This window comes from Rhincodon typus, chromosome 13 (assembly GCF_021869965.1).
Source record: "Rhincodon typus isolate 14 chromosome 13, sRhiTyp1.1, whole genome shotgun sequence".
Taxonomy (NCBI): Eukaryota; Metazoa; Chordata; class Chondrichthyes; order Orectolobiformes; family Rhincodontidae; genus Rhincodon; species Rhincodon typus.
This window is the reverse complement of record NC_063344.1, coordinates 32,406,852-32,434,196: the sequence shown is the minus strand read 5'-3', so window position 1 is coordinate 32,434,196 and position 27,345 is coordinate 32,406,852. Positions and strand designations below refer to the sequence as shown.

The 27,345-nt window shown below is 38.4% G+C and overlaps 1 protein-coding gene and 1 long non-coding RNA gene across 2 annotated transcripts in view; one reads left to right on the top strand and one right to left on the bottom strand.

The window, feature by feature from the left end:
* The window catches only part of LOC125484663, a 22,013-nt gene extending 6,855 nt beyond the window's left edge, over positions 1–15,158 (top strand). Inside the window, exon 3 of the long non-coding RNA XR_007263476.1 lies at positions 15,088–15,158. This is a non-coding gene — a long non-coding RNA (uncharacterized LOC125484663). The remainder of the gene's footprint in view (positions 1–15,087) is intronic.
* Positions 12,394–27,345, bottom strand: part of ppp1r2 (protein phosphatase 1, regulatory (inhibitor) subunit 2) — a 33,080-nt gene continuing 18,128 nt past the window's right edge. Inside the window, exons 4-6 of the mRNA XM_020527584.2 lie at positions 20,045–20,136; positions 15,811–15,960; positions 12,394–13,752 (exon numbers count right to left, since the gene is read on the bottom strand). Of these exons, the coding sequence (XP_020383173.1) occupies positions 13,709–13,752; positions 15,811–15,960; positions 20,045–20,136 (286 nt within the window). The 3' untranslated portion in view covers positions 12,394–13,708. The remainder of the gene's footprint in view (positions 13,753–15,810; positions 15,961–20,044; positions 20,137–27,345) is intronic.

Below are 27,345 nucleotides of genomic sequence, written 5' to 3'. Positions count from 1 at the left end.
GGCCAAGCAGCATCATAGGAGCAGAGAGGATGCTGCTTGGCCTGCTGTGTTCATCCAGCCCTGCACCTTGTTGTCTCGGATTCTCCAGCATCTGCAGTTCCTACTATCTCTGATTCTATTTTAATGTTTAACCCAGTTATCTATTTGTCCATGTATACATTTTGTCTATATTAAGAATAAAAATGATCCATCAAATAGGCTTCTTTAGCTATCAGCAAAATTATCGATTCATTATAAATACAAAATTTATACAACAAAGACACAAAGCTGATTGACACAGTTTGAATTATGAAAGAACATTTATCCTCCTAAGTAACCCACACACATTCCAGCTAATGGAAAATAAAACATTTCTTTGTGGGGATTCATTTTTAGGAAACCTAGACAAATACTTGCTAATTTTCAGAGAACATAATGATAAGACATGATATGTTCCACATGAGTTTTGTCTAATATCCTTGCACACAGATGTGTGTCAGTAGGGATTGTCAGTGGGATCTTTGCAGGAGCAGTATTTTCAGGAGATGTCAAGAGGAAGTCTTCCAGAAGCATCTCAAGGAGAATAGCTGTTTCACTTTCTCAGCTCTTACATGGGACCTTTAAACAGGTTTATTAAAAAGGACACAAAGGTCGAGCTGAGGGTTTTATCTCTTCACAAGCTACACCCCAACTGAACTTAAAATCAAATAGCCAGAATTGTTGACAACCAAAAGCTCGGACTATGAATTCCAGTAGGTTCAAGCAATTAGCTTAACTCATGGACTTTAAGTTAGTGTCTTTTAGAATAGGATAGTGTAGAAGGTGTTTGTTACACTTGCCTTTATTGGTCACTGCATTGAGGATAGGAGTTAAGAGGTCATGTTGTGGCTGTACAGGACATTGGTTAGGCCACTTTTGGAATACTGCATGCAATTCTGATCTCCCTGCTATAGGAAGGATGTTGTGAAACTTGAAAGGGTTCAGAAAAGATTTACAAAAACGTTGCCAGGGTTGGAGGGTTTGAGCTGTACGGACAGTCTGAATAGGCTGGAGCTATTTTCCCTGGAGCTTCAGAGGCAGAGGGGTGACCTCATAAAGGTTTATGAAAACATGAGGGGCATGGATAGGGTAAATAGACAAGGTCTTTTCCCCCAGACTGAGGTGTCCAAAACTGGAGGGTATATATTTAAGATGAGAAGAGAAAGATTTAAAAGAGACCTAAGGGGTAACTTTTTCATGCAGAGAGTGGTGCATGTATGGAATGATCTCCCAGAGGAAATGGTGAATGCTGATACAAATACAACATTTAAAAGGATGGTAGAGGGATATGGCCAAATGCTGGCAAATGAAACTAGATTTATTTATGACACCTAGTAGGTATGGACAAGTTAGACCGAAAGGTCTGTTTCCATGCTGTTCATCAGTATGACTCTATGACTCCAGAATGGTGTCATTATGTCCTTTCAGTGACTATTTTAAAAAAAAGTCCAGGTTTCTTCGTAGTACTTCAAATGAACCCATTTTCACAATTTAAACATGAATTGTCAAAAGATTTTCATAATGGAAGTGCCTTCATAACAGTGTACAAGGTCATTTAACATCCAGTCCTGCCTTCCTTGAGCCAAGTCTCTCAAATAGCCATATTTCCAATTGTTAAATTGAACCTACAACTCACAATCTCATTATCCTCACTCCTTGCATTCACATACATGCACAGTAATCCTGATTTACACCTTATTTTCTCCCTTGCTCTGACCTCAACTTGCAAATTACTATTCTCTTTTGTAGTGCTATCGATCTTCCCCTGGATTTTGTGGATCACCGTACTGCTCTCTGATACTAAAGTCTGGTTCCCCCCCCCACCCACCCCCCCCCAATGCCAGTACCAACAGGCCCACCCAAGCTCCCAGCTCTAATCATTGTGTAGGTTTGTATAGATCCAACCTTCCCAAACCTGTCCATCATCTACAAGGCACAAGTCAGGAGTATGATTGAATACTCCCCACTTACCTAGATGAGTACACTCCAACAACACTCAAGAAACTCAACACCATTCAGGACAAGATTGTTTCAGAGATAGTAGGAACTGCAGATGCTGGAGAATCTGAGATAACAAGGTGTAGAGCTGGATGAACACAGCAGGCCAAGCAGCATCAGAGGAGCAGGAAAGCTGACGTTTCAGGCCTAGACTCTTCTTCGGAAATGGGGGAGGGGAAGGGGATTCTGAAATAAATAGGGAGAGAAGGGGAGGCAGATAGAAGATGGATAGAGGAGAAGATAGATGGAGAGGAGACGGACAGGTCAAAGAGGCGGGGATGGAGCCAGTAAAGGTGAGTGTAGGTGGGGAGGTAGGGAGGGGATAGGTCTGTCCAGGAAGGATGGACAGGTCAAGGGGGCAGGAATTTCTTTGGGACCCCCCTGGTCCACTCCTCCCCCACTCCCAACAACTACACACACCCATGTGGCAGCTTCCCCTGCAGTCACATAAAGTGCAACACTTGTCTGTTTACCTCTTCCCTCCTCACCATCCAAAACCCCAGAAGCATCTTCCAGGTGAAGCAGTAACTTACCTGCACTTGTCTCAATCTAGTCGACTGTATTCACTGGACACAATGTGGTCTCCTCTACAATGGGAAGGACAAAAGACATACTGACTGTGTCCGCTTCTTGGAACACTTATGTTCCCTCCCTAAAAATGACCCTAAGCTTCCAGTTGCCTGCTACTTCAACACAACACCATGTTCCCTAACCAGTGTCTCTGTCTCAGGTTTGCTGCAGTGCTCCAACGAGGCTCAGCACAGACTGGAAGAACAGCACCTCATTTTCTGCTAGGGGACCCTGCAGCCTTCAGGACTCAATATCAAGTTTAAAACTTTTAGAGCCTGAACACATCCTTCCATGTTCTTAACTCAGCCTCCACCCCAGGAGCTGTCATGACATGGGCTCTTTCAGCACAGCCAACCCATTTTTTTAACCTACTTATGGTCCCCATTATCAGCTTAACTCCCTCCCTGGCTTACTATCATCCATCCCTTTCTCTGCCTAACTGTCTTTCTCTCTCTCTGGGGTCCATCTCCACTTGCTTACTCTTTAACCCCACCCGCCCCCGCCACCAACCTCCCCAACCACACAGACAGTCACACACCCTATCATTGATATATGTACCGACCTTATCCATGTTACTATCAGTTCTGAAGAAAGCTTACCGGACTCAAAATGTTATCTCTGCTTTCTTTCCACAGATGCTGCCAGACCTACTGAGTTTCTCTAGCAATTTCTGTTCTGGTTTCAGATCTTCAGCATCCGCTGCACTATTTTTCAGAATTAAACTATATCCCCTTAATCCCAAACAAATACATTCAAGTAACACAACTCTGCAGGAATGATATGAATTTTAAGAACAAAGACAAATGGAGTAAACACACACCTGTGCCCTCACGGTTCAAAATGTAAAGGATCAAATGGGGTGACACCTCATGGTTCTGCGTTTCCTGTCGATGAGATCAATGTTCTGACCACCATAGAGTGACAGAAAATCATCAGACCAGACTTCAGTCCAGATGGAAATTCAGTTTGACTTAGGTCTCTGAATAGAAGTAACAGTTCAGCTTTACAGGTTTGTGAGGTAGTCAGAGATACTGATTTATGGGACCTTTCCCAGGTTCCCAGAAGTACTTCACTGAAAGACCTGTGCAGGTTATCCTGCTGCAAGATTTCTTCACACTGTTTTCAGGAAAAGTGACAGTGAGAGAGAGAGACTTGCTTACTGAGCTGTCTGGAGGTCTTCTCCTTTTGCTGGCACATCCATGTGCAATGTTGATGTAAAATTACTGTATCAAACTGGCAAGTTCAAGTCACTGTAAAGTGTTTTTCAAATACTAAAACTGAATAGAACTTAAAGTTATTTTTCCAACTCATGGATACCAAAATTCATTAATTGGTATAAAGCATGCTTTCATGACAATCTCATTAAGCTTTCTAATTTCCACTTTTTAACCTTCACTTATATTGGAAAACACTCAGATGTAACTGCATTCAAAATGTTACAGAAACAGTGTTTAAAATCAAACAATGAGGGTGAAAGCAAAGATATTCAATTAATTACAAATATATCATCATTTGATGTGTCAGAAAGAGAAACAGGAATTTAGGCTCATAAGAAAAATAGCTGCTGTAAGGTTGTTGGTAATAATTAGAGAACGTGTTGGTTTTAGTGTTACAGTATTTCTCATTTGATGCATTAATTTCTTCTACACAAAACAGGTTAAATTGGCACATGTTTGCACTGTGGAAGAAAACCAGAGCACCCAGCAGAAACCCACACAGACATAGGGACAATGTGCAAACTACACGCAGGCAGTCACCTTTGAACCTGGGTCCCTGGTGCTGTGAGATAGTGGCACTAATCACTCAGCCACCATGTCAGAGATTTTAAATATAAGTTCATTTGAGTTACAACTTTCTAGAGGTCAGTGTCCAATAATAATTTCTTCTGGAGCTGGACCCAGTAGTTTTCCTTCCTTGCAGGCAAAAGCTTGGCTTCTTGCCAGCTACCAACTTGGAGGCAGAGGTAGAGAGAAAGGCAAGCTGCCAACTCTGCCTGGAGTCCAGCTATCCTTTGGAGGTCAGACAGCAGTTAATGCAGACACCCAAAATTGTATATTCAAGCAATTCAACAAGCTATAATTTCAATAATGTGCCAAGGTCAGGCATTTCAGGTGATGGCCCACCTCGGTAGGATAATTAGAAACTTATTGAGCTGATAGTGTAGCTTTATCTCATCCCTCTCCCATCAGTCTTTCCATTATGCAGTGATGAGGTAACTGTAAAAGCATGAGCAGTCATTTTTATATCATGAGCCTTGACGTTTTCCTTCATTCAGGGCTGGTTGAAGGAAGATAGCTCATGTCCAAGTCCTGGAATGTCTATACAGCAGAGGGCTCAGAAACTTCTGAAAATATGATCCTGTCATCAGCCTCAGCCATTTTATGAGTCCAGCAAGGTTGTCTGCTTTTAAAGGAAACATTTTAAATGAAAAAATATAAAAGGCATTACAGTTTTTGGTGTATAAAAGGTCAAAACAACTATAAGGCTACAAAACTCACCACAGAACCTCTATTACCGTTGGTCAGAAACTGAACTGGACTAGCTATGTAAATACTATGGCTACGAATCTTGTAGTGAATAACTAATCTCTGGACTCTCCCAAAGCCTGTCCGCCATCTAAAAGGCAGAGTCAGGAATGTGTTGGAATTAGCTCTATTTGTCTGGATGAGTGCAGCTTCAACAATATTCAAGAACCTTGTTAACACATACATACTTTGGAAATAGGTTCCACAGTATTATAATCTTCTAGCTGCTTTAACGTTTTTAGATTTATCAATTGCGATGATAGTTAATTACTAGGAGATGACATCAATGTAAAATACTGGAAGGAAATCAACTTTCCATTTGTGGTCTCAGCTATTGATCTTTAGAATTTTTTTTAAACTTTTTTTTTCTACCAGTAGTACATGTAATATAGCATTTGGCTTGTGTGTCTTAGTCGTGATTGAGTGTCCATATTTGGGGTTTTAATGCGTATATTTAACATTAGAAATTAGAAATACTTTAGAAGAGCAGTGAAAATAAAGGGAGTTAAAATAAATTCAATTTTTGTTGTGAATTGCTTTTGTCCCGAGTAGCAGTTAGTTATGCAAATTGGTCATTTTGCTGATCTCATATTTTATGGATAACCACATAATGTACCAGCTTGTGAAACAGAGGCATGATCATTGATGTACTCTTTACAGTTAAGTCATGACACTCTTAGGCAGGCACATAAATGGCCTCATTGATGCCACTTCTATTGAGATCTGTGGAGTTGGTGATCCAAGAGGAACAAGCCGTCATAAAAGTGATTCAGATAACCTTACAAAGTGAGTAGCAAGTCGAAGAATCACTCAGGAGACAACAGGAAATGATATCACTAATACAACTATTACTTCTAAAGAAACCAATCAGAAATTGGGCACCTATTGTTCAGCCAATCCCAGATACATACTAAAAGGTCAACTAAATTTCAAAGATGCCTATGAGACAGAAGGGGTCAATAAGTGTTGATTTTTGGTGATTCAATACACAAAGAGGAAGAAAAAAGAACTCCAGTCAATAGAACAGAACCAAGAGACCTTGTCCAGTCAACCAGTGTTGTGAACTGACATTTTAAAAAGTGGGATGACTAAAAAGTACTTCTGCTATTAACTTTTATTCTACTTATGATAAACAAAATTTCAAAAATAAGTGTCTGTAAACTTGGAATTAGTCTTTTAACTAATCAGGACTAGTAAAATTTATATCAGCTCTCAAACTCAGTCTACAGTTGTAATTAAGGGCTCATGTGAACTGCGGAGGTGTCCCTATTTCTGACCAGTAGGCCCAAATTCAGGTCCCAGCTGCTCCAGAAGTGTGTAATGACATCACTGAGCATGTTGATTAGAAAAATCTATCATTGTAATTAACTTTAATTACAATTTGTATGACCTTGTCTGAGTGAACCCCAATTTTTTTTCCAGATATGGGTGTCACTGGCTAGCCTAGCATTTATTGCCCATCCCTAATGGCCCAGAGAGCATGTGGTTCAGAGTCAACCACATTACTGTGGGTCTGGAGTCACATGTAGGCCAGGTTAGGTAAGGATAGTTGTTTCTTTCCCTAAAGGATATTCGTGATCCAGATTGAGTTTTCTTCCCCCCTAAGAGTTTTATGGTCACCATTAGACTCTTAATTCCAGATTTTTATCTAATTCAAATTCCATCATCTAGCATGATAAGATTTGAATCCAGGACCCCAGAACATTACCTGGGTCTCTGGATTAATAGTTCACCAATAATAGCAAGAGGCCATCACCTCCATTTTACACAGGCTCAAAGTAAATAGCTAATATGTGTAATTGTTTTGAGATAAATTCTTATTACTCAAAGAATGTTGTTTTAAAATAGTTCAGATTTGTAACTTAATAGGTGTTTGTATATTTATTTTTGGTTATTTTTGAGCTTTACATATTTTGTTATATATTGCAATAGTACCTTAATCTCAGTTTTATATATTCAGTTTAGCAATAAAAAAATGATCTTGGAGATCAAAAGTAGAATAGTCTTTTGAAAGCAATTTTAGTTAATTTGCTTTAGACGTCAACAGTACTGTGGAATCACATGGTTCATTTAGTTAAAGAATATTGACAAGTTTTCTGAGTACTTATTGTACCTATTTAAAGATGATTTCAAATCACTAGGTGACACTACATAAATTGCTTTCCTGGTGTCACCCTAACTTGGTAGAGATCTATGAAATTATGAAGCTTGGACAGACAACGTGCCCTATAAAAGGGATGTGACTTACATGTTATAGAATAAAGCAGGAAATAGAAGGAAATGGTGTCAGTGAGAAGATTATCATTTTTAAAGAAACCAATTAGGAATTGGGCATACATTGATTAACCAATTCAACATGGCAATTAGAGTCTCTGATCATATGCAGGAGGTAATGGCTTGCACAGGTTAATATGCATAGATAGCAATGTGTGATTCTTAGTGGCACAGGGAGAACTGAAGACAGAAGGACAATTTTAGACAAACAGAAGCAAAAGGGAGACTTTTACCCAGCCAGCCAATTAAAGTTAAAGTGAATTACAAAATCTTACATACCCAACAGTGGCTGGAGTTCACCATCCATTGAGCACAACACACATCCCAGACCCTTTTCCTGAAGAAGGGTCCTGACCCGAAACATCAACTTTCCTGCTCCTCTGATGCTGCCTGGTCTGCTTGTTCCTCTAGCTCCACACTGTGTTACATCCCAGACGTGCAAGGAAGCTTTGCGAGCTACCAGGGACTTCCTTGTTCAAAGTCATTAATTTTGCTAAATAATGGATTCAATATTCAGCAGTCTAACAGCCAAGCCTCCAACAATGTTGAAAGCTTTCTCAAGAGCAGTGCTCTCGTTAGAATATAACTTAAGTTAGGGTTCCACACATCTTTCTATTGTTTTATTGCAGTTGATGGATTCCCCTGCCTTTGTTTTCAAAGGAACAGTTTCCTTTGTTGATGGCCTTACTGCCCTTTTTGTTCCTTTATGCCTCTAGCATTCACTGTCAAAGGCCAGCTGGATATTCTAACAAAGTCAGAACCAGTAATCATTGGTGCACTACTATTCTGTTAAACTTTAGTGGTTCGCACAGAGTCACTTTGATTCTTCTTGTAATTAACAAAAGCAGGGCACTTGTCTTCAATAACAGATTCTAATCATGATGTTAGCAGTCAGCATTTTTCCACATACTTGCCATAGGCTGAGTGTGCAATTTTTTTGTAGATGATGTTTTAAAGTATGTTACATTTCTGTACTTTGTGTGAGAATACCAGAATTGAAAATCATTAGATTGAAGAACTGTTCCTGTTTATCCTGGCCAACACTGACATGATGACAGCATTTCTGCTTTGAAGGATAAAGCTTCAAGGGTTTCATTCTAATCCTAGTACACATCAGGGAGCAATTTGTATCACAGCCAGCACTGTGATAGCTGCTTGTGTTAAGAACACTGTTGATGCTCAGATCCAGCTGGTGCAAATGTCATGATCTTGGATGCCTCCAGAACACCCTGAGGTATGGTGTGTCCTTGAAGGAAGTGTGATACAAAGTTTGTGTTCATCCAGCTCTACACCTTGGTATCATAGTGGATAAACTTTGTTATGACAGACGAACAGCCAAATTAAATCAGCCACCTATCCCTGTATACACAGAGTAAAATGAAAATACTCAATGACCATCAAAATTGACTCAAATGGTTTCTAAAGGAACTTTTTGAAGAACCAGACTTCATATGAATAATCAGTTCCAGACATCAGGTTTATATCTTAGATAAAAGACTTAATAGTTTATTAATAAATGGCTTTAGCAAAGTTAAATCACAAGGTAACCCAATTAACGTCTATGATTCAAACCTAATCTTCTATGACTCTAGAACCCACATTCTAATAGACAGATGAACACATAGTTTAGGGATAAATCAAAAGGAAGAAAAATGAGATGTAACTGATCAGCTCACTTAAGCAGATTCCACAATCCATTAAATCACAGGTACATGAGATTGCATCATCTGGTTTTCAACTGAGATTCTATTCTCCAAACTTTCAATACTTTAATAAGGAGAGGACAACCAAGCAGCAATCAAATCACTGTCCTGTAGCTTTTGCAGCAATAACCCAACTTAAACAGTTCAAAAACCTGTTCAAACTTTGGTTTCTCTTTGTAGGACTGGTTGTCTATCCATGGGGCACCTATTATCATTCAAACATCTGTTTGAGCATAATGCAATTCCGAGTCAAACGTTGATAAAGTACTCTGAACAAGAATCAACCTGCAATTAACTTCCAGTCCTGGCCTTATAAACACATAACAGTTTGTTTGTTCTCTTCTTTAAAATAAAAGCTGCTGCTCACAGTCAAAGGTCACCTTAGTTCTCAGTTCACAGCTTCAAACTAAAAATGATTAAGGTCTCAACACTTTACATGTTTCTACATTACATTCCATCTGCCATGTATCTGCCCACTCATTTCAGCCTGTCTAAATCTCCACAAGGCATTTTAAGTCTTCCTTGCAACACATTCCACGTTATCTTTGCAAATTTGAAAATATTACATTGGGTCCCCAAATCTAAAACATATATACATATACATAGACAAAATATATTTTATGAACAGCTGGGGCCTCAAGCACTGACCCTTGCAGTATTCCATTCGTAATGCATGCCTGCCAATGCACGAATGGCCTATTTATTCCTACAAACTGGCTTTCAGACAGAAAACAATTATTAATCCATAGCAGTACATTACCTCCTCTTCCATTTTCTTTAGGTTTTCTCTCCAGCCCAGTGTGGGGTTCTTTATCAAAAGTGTTCTGAAAATCTAAGTATACTACATCTATTGCTTCTCCTTTTTCAATTTCTTAGTAACATCTTCAAAAACATAAGTTCATCAAACACAACTTTCCATTCACAAATCCATGCTGACTATGCCCAATCATTATTTAGTTGTCTATTTACCCCATTCTTGAAAATAGATTCTATTATTTCCCTACTACTGATGCAAGGGTAACAAAGTCTGTAGCTCCCTGTTTTCTCTCTCGCTCCTTCTTATATAGTGGGGTGACATTTGCTAACCTCCAATCTTCAGAAATCATTCAAGTATCTTTGGAATTTTGCAAGATAATTACCAATGCATCAACTGTCTGTATAAGCACTTCCTTCAACATTCTGGACGACAGCCATCAGATCCTGAGGAGTTATCAACTTTGAGTCCCTTTAATTTCTTCTGAACAACCTTCTTACTAATGCTAATTTCCTTTAATATTTCATTCTCCTCAGAGGTTTGGATCTCTACTCCTGGGAGATTTCTGGTATCTTCCTCAGTGAAATAAACACCAGTAAATCAATTAGCTTTTCTGCTATTTCTCGACTCCCCATTATAAATTCACCTAATCTGGCTTTAATGGACACATTCATTTTAGCCAAATATTTCCTTGTACATATCTATCAAAGCTTTTTGTCCATTTTTATGTTTGTTGCTAGATTACAATCAAATTCTATTCCCCCTCTTCCTCATCACTTTCTTAGTCCTCCGTTATTGTATTATTATAAACCTCCCAAACATCAGAGTTACTGCTATTTCTAAAAACTTCATAATTCTTTTCTTTTAATCTTATGCAATCCTGAACTACCTTTCTTAGCCACATTTGGCTGACTGAGATTTTGCACCTTGAATACATAATTGATCCAGGTTATAGTCCAACTTAGTTTAATGTTAAAGTATCTACTTAAGAAAATTTATTGCATGCTGATCTAAGTGTAGGGAATGCAACATTATTTCAAAACATTTGATTCAAACAGATATTTTTGTCAGAGTTCTACTTAGGGAATTACACAGGACTGACTTTTGTTGCAAGTGTACAATTAAGTAAAACTATGAAATCATAAATAACCTTGGTATGTAATAACCATGTTACTTCTTACAAGTAATAGATCCTAAGAACACCAAGCTAGAAAATCTATGTGCACTACCTGTTTGCTATACAAAACCAAAGCAATTTTGGACAGTATCTTTCATTTGTGACTTAAAATAGTTTGTCTTCTGTGTTCAATATTTTAATGCATTTTTTCAGATTTTTTTTTTACTGTAGTTCCATTTATCAAGATTTGTTTTCATAAAGTATTTCATACCAGGCATGCGGATGCACTGAAAAAGACTCTCAGTATGCAACTAAGGTTATTCAAATATACTGCAATTTATAAAATAGGAATGGTGGAATGGTTTGGATAGATGGGGCAGATATCAGTGTACTTTAGAGGACTACTCCTAAATTCATGCATGTTCAAGGCAGAAAGAGAGAAAATGGTTCAAGAGAAGTAGCAATAAGAATGTTTAAAAAGAAATTTAAAAAGTAATTTAAAAAGTATAACAAGACACACTTTATAGTTTTTCAATCTTAAATATCAAGATGCACCCTTTTTACAGACAAGTGGGAGTAGATTTTGACTGTGTGCCAGTATAAACAGATGATACCAAATTGGCGACCTGTTTGACATTGCCCCTGACTTTTTTTTTTAAACAATTTCTTTTGACTTATGGGCTTGTCAATTTGCCACATATTTTACAATTGTATAAAGTTAAAGTCCACTCCAATGTACAAAATAAATACTATGATCACTTGATTTGAATAGTGTTATATAAATGTAAACGATGTAGTAAAATACCAAAGACCAAAATACATCTACAATGTATACTCTCACTGCTAAAATTTTGGTTTTTCAAATACCTGGCTTATCAAAATTAAATCAGCAGCAGGATCTTGAACTCATGAACTGCTACAAAAAATAATTTGTGAAAACTAAATACGAGTTTAAAAATCATAGACAATGGTGTTATGATCGGATGATACTGTCAATTTTTACAATAAAACCGTACGAGTCACAATGCACAAAGGATAAAAATCAATACACGGGTATAAATTTGGATCCTTTTGTAAAATTGAACAAACTAATGAAAATTAGTTACTAATTACTAATGAAAAAAAGTTTCCCTGGATGTCGTTGCACATAATTTTGGCTTGAAAACTTATATTCAAGTATGCAAAGTTATATGCACTTCTTAATTTAGTAACCTAACATTTTATTAACTAAGTTATTCATTACTGTTGACCAAAGGTGAAACTTAATTAACTTGTACATCAATTCTGTTTTATCTAATTATAAACATACATTCAAAAGGTGTTTGCTACTTCACACTTTTATAACCATTTATGTTCAACCAGATGGAGTATAACTGGAAAGGAATTTCATTTCTTTCATTCTCAAACAAACCAGACAATAAAACCTTCAGTAAATCTACTAAAAGTGGAGGTACACAGTTTATTTTATATTTCTATTCACATAGTAGAGTTTTCTTATACTGAAATTAATACAATACTGGGTGACGATGATAGGAACCAATGCTATCATGGCAGGAATTAGATGAAATACTGCAGGACAACTGAAAGTTGTTAAACAGTGAAAACAGATGTTCAGGGAGTGCGCATATCTGTAAAATAAATTCACCTCAGTTTGTTCCAACGAAAACCACAGACAAAATATTCCAGAGAAAACTCGGCTTCGGACAATGGGATTATATAATCTAGTTTGAATTATAAAAATGGCTTGCATTTCAACGGGCTTTATTAATGATATGCCTTTCAAATCCACAAATTGCAATGAATTTCAATGGCTTAAAATATAAACTTTTGGAGAAGCATAAACATCTTCAAAAGAACGGTACTACCATTTGAATCAAAAGTATGAGAAGACATTATCCCTTCATTGCCCTACATAAAGCTGTACATTACACCAAATACATGCAACTTAATTTGAATTTTAATCCCCTACCCAAAATAAACTATAGCTATGTCTTGACAGTGGTGGCACTTAGTAAATATATCGTTATGCTTGGTATTTGATTGGATTTTTAGCATTCAAAAACAGGGCATCAGTATCTTTAAGTCAGTCCTATTAACATCAACACAAGTACAAATTGTTAACTTATACCATCAGCAGCATTAAAGTGTTTTCAAAGTTTCAAAGACAAAAGATCGCATTCTGTTGGCAAACCAATTATCAGTATTTTCATTTTGAGCACTTTCCAAATATTAGCCCCACAAAAACCAAAAAGTACAAAATCCTCAAATATAAAAATACGAACTGGAACCGGTTACCTGATGCAAAATGTGGAAAAAAGTACGCTACAATAAATCTGCAAAAAAGTGTACCAACGTGAATTGAAACGTGCACATAGCATTACACAGATATGAATGTATTACAGTCTGATTATTGGGTTGAGCGCCACTGGAAAGTGTTCTGTGCTACATACTACTGCATGAATTCTATGCTACTGTGGTTTTCAGAAAAAAAGTTCTTTCAGTGATCCAACAGCAGTGCCATCAAAAAAAAGGCAGACAGACGCCTCCTGCCCACCTCTCAAGAAGATTTTTATTTACATTACTGCAGAAACACACTGTAAAATTTCAAATGCACAGGTGGAACCAGACTTCTCTGAATCTAAGCTAGACTGTAGTTGAAACACCTCAGTGTTTCAATAAATTAAAACACTTCATGGTAAATGCTGCTAGCTTGGATATTTTTGTGCCAGATTTAAATCATGGCTCTGCTCTAAGAGTCAATGTCCTCATTTTCAGAAAGTTCTTCATCTGTATCTGTTGGGAAAGAAAATACAAAGACAGAAAATGAAAATGTTTGAAATGTAGTACTGAGCACATTTTTATTTCAGTGATTGTCTTAACCTGCAAATAAGCTATTAACATATTAAAGCTGAGCAACGTTGCTTTGTCTCAATTAATTTACTGCAAGTAGTTGGTCATATTTAATTTATTGTTCATAATTTTAAATACATTATCACATAGAAATTCTCTACTTATTGAATTACAGAGCAAATAGTTTTTCTTTTAAAGTCACAATTTGCACTAATTGCCTGATAGGTAGATAGCATGTTGCCTTGGAACAAATAGCTGGTTGTGGTAGTGTTTAACAAGTTAGAGAGTCAATTAACCCAAATTATCCATTTAAGTTAATTTCAACTGGTTTCACTGTGGTGCATCATTTACTGTTTACTATTTGAAATTAGCTACAGAATTACAAGACAACATATCTGGTCAGAGAATGCAGTTATGTATCATTTCATTACTCTTTTCCTGGCTTCTTTATGTTTCTGCTGAGAACATATATTTTCATTGTATCACCTACATCTTTGGGTCTTGCAATTATTAAACATTATATATTCCAAAACCAGTAAAATAAGCAAAAGAGATACTACAGTGCACAATGAAGGTGATTTTGAGAAGATGTGAATAAAATTAGTTCAGTGACTTAATAATAAAGTTTCAGGGTAGCACCAAGGTGGTTAAAGGAGTATTAAGAATGGAGTATGAACAGGAAACAGTCAACAGTTTAGAAGGAATACTTTGGTACAGAGGGCTGGAGACAGTTGCAGAGGCAAGTGAGAGTAAGATATTTGCATTAAATATAGGGAACTAATGAAGGTTAGTGCAAAAATAGTCAAACAGAGCTTAAAAAAGACAGGATGACAAACAACAGAGATTTAGGCAAATTGGACTACAACCTCAGTTGAAGACAGCATTACACAACGTAAGCTAGCAGGCAAGAAAATGATTAATATGTCGTCAGCAATGAGGTTAAAGAATAAGAATGATAGATGTTGTCTTCGTGACGTTTAGAATATTGGGTGATGGGGCAGAATCAAACAGAAATCAAAGTTGTTCCCAAATGTCGGAGCTCAAGCAGGTAGCTAGGGAAAAGCAAAGCATTGGGGTTTGTGCGTAACAGTTTTTGGAGGGATTAAGTATAGTGGTTTTAGCTTTGCTGATATTAAGTGAAAGGAAATACCAGTTTGTCTTCAACATTGTTAGAATTGTCAGATTGAGGAACTGTACTCAGATATTTTGAATGAGTAAGCAATAATTTAGAGTGGTGGGAGGAGGTGGCAATAGTGTTTAATTTTTTTTTCTCCACAGGATGCAGGCGTCGCTGGCTAGGCTAGTATTTGCTGTCCACCCAAACTGCAATTGAAAAGATAATGGTGAGACCTTCTTGAATGGCTAGTCCATGTGACAAAGGTACAATCACAATGGGGATGGAGGGACGGGGAAGAGGAGTTCAAGATTTTGACTTAGGGACAGTGATGAAACATGATATTGTTTTAAGTCAGGATGGTGTGTGGCTTGAAAGGGAACTTGCAAGTTGGTGGCATTCTTTTGCACTTGCTGTCCTTTTCCTTCCAGGTGGTTAATATCACGGGTTTGAATTTAGTCTTTGTACATTATATCAACAGAGGAGCCTTGAAACTTAGGATCACGCTAGAGCATTGTAACTTATCAAAATTTTAGGGATAATGCTAAACAAATTTTGACTCAAATGCTCACACTTCTGAAGCATATGCATAGCCATGTTATTTTTATGCAGATGAATGTACTTGTTTATTTGCTTAATGTTGCTTTAAAAAACAGCCCTTAGATGCATTAAGTAATTGCAGTTGTTTCTTTAAATGCATAAAAATGACATTACATCAGTCTACATTTGACATGAGTTCAAAGATTTGAACAGTTGAGAGTAAATTTTCAGTGAAATTACTGTGAATTTTACAACTGGCATATAATCAGATTTGTCCCAAATAATTTTAGTTCCAAAACCATTGTAAACAATCTATTTCATGCAAAAATGAAGCTTTTTATTATTACCATTTTCAAAGTCCTTTTCCTGGTCATCAGTTCCTTTCATGCCATCTTCATCATCATCTAGTTCCTTGGCAATTAATTGTCTTGCTAATTTGATATTCATGCCTTCGTTGTAATGCATTTTTCTCTTCATCTCAAACTGCTTCTTGTTTTCTTCAAAGAAATAAAAATATTTAAAAGCCTCTGTGAAATTCTGATTGTTTTCTTCAGCAAAGATTGCTGCCCCCTCCCCATGTTTGAATCAAATTGGGAATAAAGTCCTTACATGTATTTACTAATTCTATAGAATTTATTGTGAAGTGACTGAAAGATGGGTATCACAATGCACACATTACATTCCACAAAAAGACAGCTATAACTTGTTAGAAGTGATTGAGAATATTAAGGATAGAGATAACTCATCTTCCAATGGCTTGACCAGCAAATCAATTATAAAAAGGTACAACCATTATAATTTCAAAGTGACGGACAATTGATAAGGTAACTTAATACAGAACACTCTCATGAAGTGCTAAACATAAATACAAATTCATATATTGAATACATGCCAGCAACTCAGAAATAATGAAATTCTGGTAACTCTTTTATGCGATTTTAAAAAGGAACAATTCTCGAGAGCACGTGGCAATATCTAATAATGTCAGAAAAACTACCACAGGGTTTGAGAGAATTACCAGTTTCAAAGTGATGAACAGCATGAGAAATGTGTGTGTATCTAAAGTCAGATGCAAAAGATTAGTTCAGGTCTTGCAATAACAATATTTTTACTTTGTTCATAAGTAGAAAAAAATTTTCTACCATAAATATTACAATATAACACTGTTAGATTTATCTATTTGCAAGCAAAATCCAAAAAAAAACACCACTAATTGTTCCAATGAAAGCTGTCTTCGGTTATTTTCATCTGTTGTACATTAAGAGAATTATCTCAAATTTAATCCAAATGAGTGGGTTGCTGACATGTTAAATAGGTTGATGTGTTGAGGAAAAACAATGCTATATTCTTAAAATGCTATAAACCACTATATAAACTGTCCTATTGGAAATCACAGTACATAATCTAGGGTGTAATGACGTAGTCCAGTAGGCTATTTCTTTGAAAGAAGCCTTGTACAACACATGGTCATTGTCTTATAACATCAAACAAACCATATCCAGAATCTGCCACACCTAAAAGTTTAAACTTTTTCTTTTATTATTTTCCAGTTCCACTCCCTCAGGTGGGGTGACCTTTCGCAATCAGAGTTGCACCTAACGAATCAACTAAATTTCAGTCCATTTGAATTATCTTTTCGGCATGAGGTGAGACTACCACTGGAATTAACGAAGGAGAAATTGGTGAGTCAGATGGTTCAGAGACTACATATTTGGATTATGTGTCAAATTTTACGAAAGATTAAATATAGCAAGTGAGTTGACGAGACAGTGTTTAAAAGTAGATGATGAAACGGGAAGCAGACACGAAATCAAAAATTCATGGTCTTGCTAGAGGAGATAAAGTGTTAGTATTACTACCAGTGGTATGTGAACCTTTAAAAGCAAAGTTTAGTGGGCCTTATCAAATCAAACTGAAACTGAGTGAGGTGAATTATTTAATAAGAACACCAGAGAGAAAGAAAACTGAAGGAGTGTATCATGTGAATATGCTCAAAAGATATTTTGACAGGGAAGAAAAGCAAAAGGAGAATGTGTCACTGGTTACAACACAGAGTGAAGAACCAAGTTCAGATGATTCTGAATTGGACATTCCTCAAGTTAAACTGGACAATGAGAAAGTTCTCAAAAATTGGGATAAATTGAGTTACCTTCTAGAGGAAAATCAAAATGACCTGAAAGAGTTATTATAATCACATAGGGAGATATCTGGAAATAAGCTGGGAAGTACTGAAATAATTATGCATGATATAGGAAATGCTGTTCCAATTTAGGAACATCCTTATAGACTTAACCCTCTAATATTGGGACAGGTTCAAAAAAAGATTAAATGCATGCTCAAAGATGATATAATTGAAGTGAGTTGCAGCAACTGGAGCTCATCCATAGTAATGGTGCCAAACCGGAAGGTGGGGGGGAAGAAAGAGTCGGGACTGTTGCAAAGTCAATGCAATTACAATATCTGATACATATCCTATTCTACGTTTGGAAGATTGTATTGAGAAGGTGGGACAAGCAAGTTGGACTTACTCAGTGGATAGTGGCAGGTCTCCAAAAGGGTAAAGTAAAGTTTGGCTTTCATGACACCAGATTGTCTGTACCAGTTTAAAGTCATGCCGTTTGGTATGAAGAATGCACCAGCCACATTTCAAAGATTAACAAGAAAGTCATTTCAGAATTACCCAATTGTGTACTGTATACAGATGATCTGGTGATTTTTAGTGACACATGGAAGGAACACTTGCAGCATCTATTGGAATTGTTCGATTGACTCTGGGAGGCAGGCTTTGTGATAAACCCAGCTAAGAGTGAGTTTGCAAAACCCCAAGACATGTTCTTGGGCCATATTACTGCATGGACAAACAGTCCCATAGGATGTGAAAATAAAGGTTATTGGGGAGCTCCCCATACTATTGGAGAGGGAAGTACTATGATTCCTGAGATTGAGTTATTTTTATTGGACATTCATATCAAATTTTAATTTGCTCCACTGACTGACCTGTTGAAGTGGTGCAGAAAATTTCTGTGGATGGAAGAGTGTCAAAAGGCATTTGACAACCGGAAAGCTGTGTTAACTAGTGCCCCAGTGTTAGCCACATCTAATTACGGAAAGCCATTCAAGGAGGCTGTCAATGCAAGTGATGTGGGTATTGGTGCTGTACTCCTGCAAGATGATGACAGGAAGATTGAAAGACCTATTGGGTATTTTTCCAAAAATTTGATATTCATCAACAGAAACATTCCACAATTGAGAAAGAGACCTTGAGTTTGGTGTTGGCATTGCAACATTTCAACATTTATGTTGCCAATAATGTGTCTTAGACAATTGTACATATTGATCATAACCCCCTAACATCTTTGGAAAAATTTAAGGATAAAATTCCAGACTACTTAGTTGGAGTTTATTATTGCCACCATTCAATTTGAAAATTGTACACGTGGCAGGACAAGAGAACGTAATTGCTGACACATGGTCACGACTGTGATGAAGAAAGATAAAGGTGTTCAGTGGTGGCAAGAAATAGACTAAAGTGGACTGTAGTACTAAATGTTTGCAAGCTTAGAGTGAATGTAATGTACATGTATTGCAGTGTACTTTATTGTAAGGCTAAAAGTTTTTAAAAATGAAGGCATCTTTGATTATTCATGGTTCTTTTATTAAAGGGGGGAGGTGTGATGATACTATGGCTTTAAGAGATATATTTTGTCCTGTTTTTTTTTTAAAATGAAGAGAGATTGAGACAGAGGTACCAAGCGGACTGTTTCAAGCCAATAAAGTAAACAGCTTGTGAGGGCTTTGGTTTTGTTTTGATTTGGAACAATAGAAGCAACACAAATGGGTGCAGTTAAGCACCCACAGAAGCTGGATTTTAGTTTCAATTTTCAGTAGCTGTTGGGGTTTGGAAGATGCTATACATCTCTCCCTGCTACAGCAAAATGCTTGGGTTCTCTCTCTCTCTCACACACACTCACTCACACACACACACACACACACACTTCGCTTGATGCTCTTTCCTTCTGGACTGGAGAACTGCATATGAGACAATCTATTTTACTGCATTTGCCTTTGTCTAGGGTGTATTTCTGGGACACTACCATATTGGAACAACTGCTGTTTTGTGGTAAAATAATCCTTTATTCTGTCAAGCTTTGCAATAGAGTGAAGTTATTCCAATCCTTCTTGTTTGTTTGTATTCTTACACTGTAGCTAAAATAAAGTGTGTTTTGCTTCAATCGAACTACACCCAGAACACAATGCTTTACACTTGCCTTTAAAATAAGGAAAACTTGGGGTCCAGATTATCTTCTTGATATATTATATATTTTGAGCAGGTTTAGTCTGGTCCACAACACTGGCAGCCAGCCTGAAAAAGACCCTTTTGCCCCCACTCTGTGCCCTCTGCCAGTCAGCCAGTTCGCTATCCATACCCAGCACCTTGCCCCTAATACCATGGACTCTTATCTTATTTAGCAGCCTCCTCTGCCTCTCATAGGGTCTTGTGGTTCAACAACGAGCAGGCATTAGAAACTTAAAAACCAATGTGAAACACATTCCCTAAATATAAAAATATAGTCGGCTTGCCTTGTTCTTCTGGAGTTAATTCTTCCTCCTCGTCACTACTTTCTTCCTTTGGCTCAAAAATTTTAGGATTAACTCCCTCAGCTGCTGTAAGTCTAAAACAGTAAAAGAAAGCACAGACCTGTAATTTTACATATAGTTTGAAAGTAGACATGTTCATATGCTATATGACAACAAAAAACATACATTGACATTTAGGTAAACTTACTAGCAAGTTTGCAAGGGTGTCTTTCCATTTTTGAGAACATAAAGAATGAATAGGCCATTCGGCCCTTCAAGTCCACTCTGTCATTCAATGGGATCAAGACTGATCTTCTACTTAAATACTATTTTCCTTGACGATTCCTATATATATTTTTTTAAAACCTTTTGAAATCTATCACTCTCATTCTTAAATGTACTCAACAACTAGTAGTCCACAGCTAAGAGAATTCCAAAGATTCAAAACTCTCTTCAAATAATCCCTCCATTCCAGAAATTAGTTTGATGAACCTTTGACACCGTCCCTCCATGCCAAAAACATATTTTCATAGGTAAGACCAAAACTGCAACAATACTCAAGGTGAGATCTCAGTATGCTTCTATATAATTGCAGTAAAACATCTTTAAGCTTGTACTAAAATCTTCCTGTAATAAAGGCCAACATACCATTTTGTTTTGTAATTGCTTGCTGTACTTACACGTTAGAAACATGAGTAGGAGTAGGTCACTCAGCCACCCAATTCTACTCTTCAATTCTAGATCACTGTTGATCATTTACTTCCATACTATATTCCCAGGTTATCCCTATATTCCCTGATGTTATTACTAAGTATAAATCTCTAAATCTCCATTTTGAACTGACTGAATGATTGATTGAGATTTCACTATGAAGTTTCTATGAGGTTGCCTCCAGTTCTTCTAAATGCCAGAGAGATTACAGGTCCAGTCTCAGACATTTTCACCATCCCAGGAATCAGACTGGTGAACCTCCACGACACTCACTCTATGGTGAGTGTATCCTTCCTTAGGAAAGGGAACCAGAACCGTACACAATATTCCAAGTACAGTCTCATGAGTACTATAAGTAAGGCTTCTTTGCTTCCGTACTTAGATCCTCTTGCAATAATGACTAACATGCTGTTTGCCTTCCAAATTGCTTCCTCCACCTGCTTGTTGACTTTCAATAGCTTATGAACATGAACATCTAGGTCCATTTGGACATCAACACTTTCTGACCTCTGATCATTTAAGAAATATTCTGTACCTTCATCCCACCTACCAAAGTAGTAAACATCATATTTATTCACACTGTATTCCATGTACCAAGCTCTTTCCCACTCATTCTCCTGTTTAAGTACCCTCAGAGTCTCTTTGCATCCTCCTCACAATTACATTTCCAAACTTTACATAACATAAACTTGGCAACATTATAAATGGACCACACATCCAAATGATTGACAGACTGTGAACAGCTGAAGTTGAAAGTTGAAGATTGTGTCAATTTTCAGTCTCATTATTTCTCCAGAACTACTTTTTATTAAACTAAACATTACTTCGTATCAGTTCACATTCTCACTAGACCCTTGGATCTTAATATGTGCAGGGAAACATCCTGTATCTTGAAGTAAACAAAGTATTTATTTAATTTCTTTGTCACTTCTATCACAAATTATCCTGTTCTGCCTCTAATATATTCATATCTCTTTCCTACTGTTTTCTTTTACACATATCTATAGTATATATGTGCATGCATATAAGTGAGTGTGAGGGAAAATGGGATTACATTGGAAAACAGTGATTGTCAAATTATTTTCCAACGTAATCCCATTTTCCCTCACATTCTCACTTGCATGCATGCACATATACACAGAATCAGCCCCTCTCCCTATCTCATACCGAATAATTAGCTACTCTTTAATCATTGCTACTTCCCGCCCAGCCCAACACACCATCCTACATGAACATGATGATCAATTCTCTATCCCTGTTTTGGTCTAATTGCCAGTACCTGTGACTGAGTCTCCACCCTAGAATAAGGAACCTTGCATCAGCTAGACAGGAGCAGAAATACCACACAATTTGAAGCTGCCTCTCACCAGCCCTTTAACTAATTTTTTTCTAACATTAACATGCGGCATGGTGCAAAGTTGATTTGTTATGGTACGAGCAATGGCAAATCATTCAAGATGGCGCCAACATACAGCGAATCTTATTCTCACATTTCTTACAATCATTCTGCAATTTCAAACTCAATTCTAAGTCTGTTAAAATTACTAACAATGTTCTTTTAAATCTACTTGCAGGTCAGCCATAACTTTGTATTCCTCACTCTGTTCAATCATGCTATAATCTTCGTATGTTATGATCTGCCTGTACTGCTTGCAAAGTAAAACTTTTCACCGAACCTTGTTGGCCACAGGTGAGTTGCCGAAGATTGGAGGTTGGCTAACATGGTGCCACTATCTGAGAAAGGTCATAAAGCCAGAGAATGATAGACCTGTGAGCCTGACATCAGCAAAGGGCAAGTTATCGGAGGGGATCCACATGTATTTGGAAAGGCAAGGACTGATTAGGGATAGTCAACATGGCTTTGTGCACGGGAGATCATGTCTCACTAACCAGATTGAGTTTTTTGAAGAAGTGACAAAGAGGGTCAATAAGAGCAGAGCAGTGGGCATGATCTATATGGACTTCAGTAAGGTGTTCGAAGACTCTGCACGGTAGGCTGGTTAGCAAAGTTAGGTCACATGAAATACAGGGAGAACTAACCACTTGAATACAGAACTGGCTCGACGGTAGGAGACAGAGGGTGGTGGTGCAGGATTGCTTTACAGACAGTGACCAGCGGTATTTGATTTGATTTGATTTATTTATTGTCACTTGTACCTAAGTACAGTGAAAAGTTTTGTTTATGAGCAGTATATGCAGATCATACTAAGCAAAGACATACAGATCAAAGGGTGCAAAAGACGACTTAGATGGAGGCGTACAGGTTACGTTGCTTAGGGCATGCACTAGGCAAGAACAACATTAGCAAGACCAGCATTATTTGAAGTTAGAGAGTCCATTCATCACTCTATTAATGGCCAGGAAGAAGCTATTCCTGAACCTGCTGGTGCATGTGTTCAAGCTTTTGTGTCTTCTGCCTGATGGAACGGGTTGTAGGAGCGCATTATCAGGGTGCGATGGGTCTTTGATGATGTTCGCAGCCTTTCCGCAGCAATGAGACCATGGATGGAAGGTTGGCTGTATACTGGGCTGTGCACACAACCTTCTGTAGTTTCTTACGATCCTGGGCGGAGCAGCTGCCATACCAGGCCGTTATGCACCCGGACAGTATGCTTTCAGTAGTGCAGCTGTAAAAGCTGGTGAGGGTTGTTATGGACATGCCAAATTTCTTGAGCTGCCTGAGGATGAAGAGGCATTGTTGTGCCTTCTTGACCGTCGTATCTACATGGGAAGTCTAGTACAGATTGTCGATTATCATCACTCCTAGGAACTTGACACTCTCCCCCCTCAGCCTCAGCTCCATTGATGTAGATTGGGGCGTGTTCTCCTTTTTTTTTTGAAGTCAATGATCAGTTCTTTAGTTTTGCCGATGCTGAAAGACAGGCTGTTTTCATCGCACCACATCACCAAGCCCTCTATCTCCTTTCTGTATTCTGACTTGTCGTTGTTAGATATCTGTTGTGCCACAAGGATCGGTGCTGAGTCCACTACTTTTTGTCATTTATATAAATAATTTGGAAGTCAACATAGAGGTATAATTAGTAAGTTTACAGATGACACCAAAATTGGTAGTGTACTGGACAGCGAAGAAGGTTATCTCAGAGAACAACAGAACCTTGATCAGATGGGCCGATGAGCCGATGAACAGCAGATGGAATTTAATTTAGATAAATAAATGTGAGGTGCTGCATTTTGGAAAGGCAAATCAGGGCAGGACTTATACATTTGGCGGGAAGATCCTGAGGTGTGTTGCTTAACAAAGATACCTTACAGTACAGGTTTGTAGTTCCTTGAAAGTGGAGTCACAGGTAGACCATATAGTGAAAGTGTTTGGCATGCTTGCCTTTGTTGGTCAGTGCATTGATTATAGGAGTTGGGAGGTCATGTTGCAGCTGTACAGGACATTGGTTAGGCCACTTTTGGAATATTGTATTCAATTCTGGTCTTCCTGCTGTAGGAAGGATTTGTGAAATTTAAAAGGGTTCATAAAAGATTTACAAGGATGTTGCCAGGATTGGAGGGTTTGAGCTATAGGGAGAAGCTGAATACGCTGGGGCTATTTTCCCTGGAGCATCGGAGGCTGAGGGGTGACCTTAGAGAAGTTTATAAAATAATGAGGGACATTTATAGGTGAATAGCTAAGGTCTTTTCCCCAGAGTAGGGGAGTCCAAAACTAGAGGGCATAGGTTAAGGCAAGAGGGGAAAGGTTTAAAAGGGACCTAAAGGGTAACATTTTCACGCAAGAGGGTGGTGCATGTATGGAATGAGCTGCCAGAGGAAGTGGGGGAGGTTGGTAGAATTACAACATTTAAAAGGCATCTGAATGGGTATATGAATAGGAAGGGTTAGAGGGATTAGAGCAAATGGGACTAGATTAATTTAGAATATCTGGTCAGCTTGGACGAGTTGAACCGAATGGACGGTTTCCATGCTGTACATCTCTATGATGAACCATTTTTACATTTCTTGCTATTTTATATTCATACTTTATTCTCTCATTCCTTAACATTTCTTCATTCTCCTTCAAATTTTACCAATCCTCAGGATTGCAACTTTTTTAGTAACTTTGTAAGTCTCCTTCTTTTATATAATACTCTCTAAATTTGTTTAATAACCATGGCTCTCCATTTATTGTTGCACATTTTTCATCTAAATGAATTTGTTTTTTTTAAAAAATCCAGAATTAATTCTTTAAATGCTAGGTATTTCCTATCAACTGTCATATCTATCAACGTTTTTTACAATCCACCATGGCCAATATCCTTCATAATTGCCCATGTTTAGATTTTATGACCCTCATTTCAGATTGAATTACACAGTTTTCAAGTTTAATGACAAATTTGACATTTTTTGGTCACTAGTTTCTAAGGCTTTTTTAAAAAACGGTTGGGTTACTAATTAGACTATTCCCATTGCATAATATTGAATGTAAAATAGAATGTGCTGGTTCCTCAACATATGTTTCTCGAACTATCATTGTCATCTCAAACAAATTCCAGGAATAATTCTTCCACAGCACTGGTACTCATTACATTAACCAGTCTACATGGTGTTTGAAACCACTGATGATGACTGTATTGCCCTTTTTACCTGCACTTTCTTTTCCTGATTTATACTATGCCCTACATTACCACCACTGTTTGGTGACCCACAAACCATTCCTACCAATGTTGGATTTCTCGTAGCTTCGACCCAGAATTTCTACATCTTATTCATCTGATTGCAGATCCTCTCACGCCAATTCACTGACCCCGTTCCCTACTATTAGCACTACTCAGTTCTATCATTTTTGCCTATTCCTTCTAAAATATTAAATATTCTTTAATATTCAGTTCTCAGTTTTGGTCATCCTGTGGTCAAGTATCTGTAATAGCAATGAAAACATACCCTTTTCTTTTATTAGAATGATCAATTCAGCTATCTTGTGGAAAATGCTATGTGCATTCAAATTGAGTTAACTTACAGTGATTCATGAACAAGAATACTGAAATCTCTTTGAGATTCAACAGTTCCTAGCCTATCAACATTTAAGAAATGCTTCACGTTTCTATTTTTCCTGCAAAAGTGAATAAACTCATTCTTCTACATTGTATTCTGTCAAATTTTTTGCCCACTCACTTAATTGGCTGTCAAATCCCATTGAGGTGTCTTTGTATCCTCCTCACAACTCATACTTCCACCTAGTTCTGTGTCATCTGTAAATTTGGAAATATGATCATTAATCCTGGCACCTAAATCATTGATCAAGATTGCTGAATAGCTGATACCTAAACACTGAACCTTTCGTATCCCATTAGTCACAGCCTGCCAATCCAAAAATGACCCATATTTCCTACCGAACTGATCTCCAACTATCTCGACTCCATTTTCTCCCCCTTGGTCCAGGAACTCCCTACCTATGTCCATGACACCACCCACGCCCTCCACCTCCTCCAGAACTTCCAATTCCCCGGTCCCCAACACCTCATCTTTACCATGGACGTCCAGTCCCTCTACACCTGCATTCCCCATGCAGATGGCCTTAAGGCCCTCCGCTTCTTCCTGTCCCGCAGGCCCGACCAGTCCCCCTCCACTGATACCCTCATCCGCTTAGCCGAACTCGTCCTCACACTCAACAACTTCTCTTTCAATTCCTCCCACTTCCTACAGACAAAGGGGGTAGCCATGGGTACCCGCATGGGCCCAAGCTACGCCTGCCTCTTTGTAGGTTACGTGGAACAATCCCTCTTCCGTACCTACACCGGCCCTAAACCCCACCTCTTCCTCCGTTACATTGATGACTGTATCGGCGCCGCCTCGTGCTCCCACGAGGAGCTCGAACAGTTCATACACTTCACTAACACCTTCCACCCCAACCTTAAATTTACCTGGACCATCTCTAACACCTCTCTCCCCTTCCTGGACCTCTCTGTCTCCATATCGGGCAACCACCTCGAAACCGATATTCATTTCAAGCCCACCGACTCCCACAGCTACCTAGAATACTCCTCCTCCCACCCACCTTCCTGCAAAAATGCTATCCCCTATTCCCAATTCCTTCGCCTCCGCCGCATCTGCTCCCAGGATGAGGCATTCCACTCCCGTACATCTCAGTTGTCCTCGTTTTTCAAGGACCGTAACTTCCCCTCCTCGGTGGTCGAGAACGCCCTCAACCGTGTCTCCCACATCTCCCGCACCTCATCCCTCACACCCCGTCCACGCAATAAAAACCAAAAAAGAATCCCCCTCGTCCTCACGTACCACCCCACCAACCTCCGGATCCAACGCATCATCCTCCGACACTTCCGCCATCTGCAATCCGACCCCACCACCAAAGACATCTTTCCCTCCCCACCTTTATCTGCTTTCCGGAGGGACAACTCTCTCCGTGACTCCCTTGTCCGCTCCACACTCCCCTCCAGCTCCACCACACCCGGCACTTTTCCCTGCAACCGCAGGAAGTGCTACACCTGCCCCCATACCTCCTCCCTCACCCCCATCCCAGGCCCCAAGAAGACTTTCCACATCAAGCAGATGTTCACCTGCACATCTGCCAATGTGGTATACTGCATCCGCTGTACCCGGTGTGGCTTCCTCTACATCGGGGAAACCAA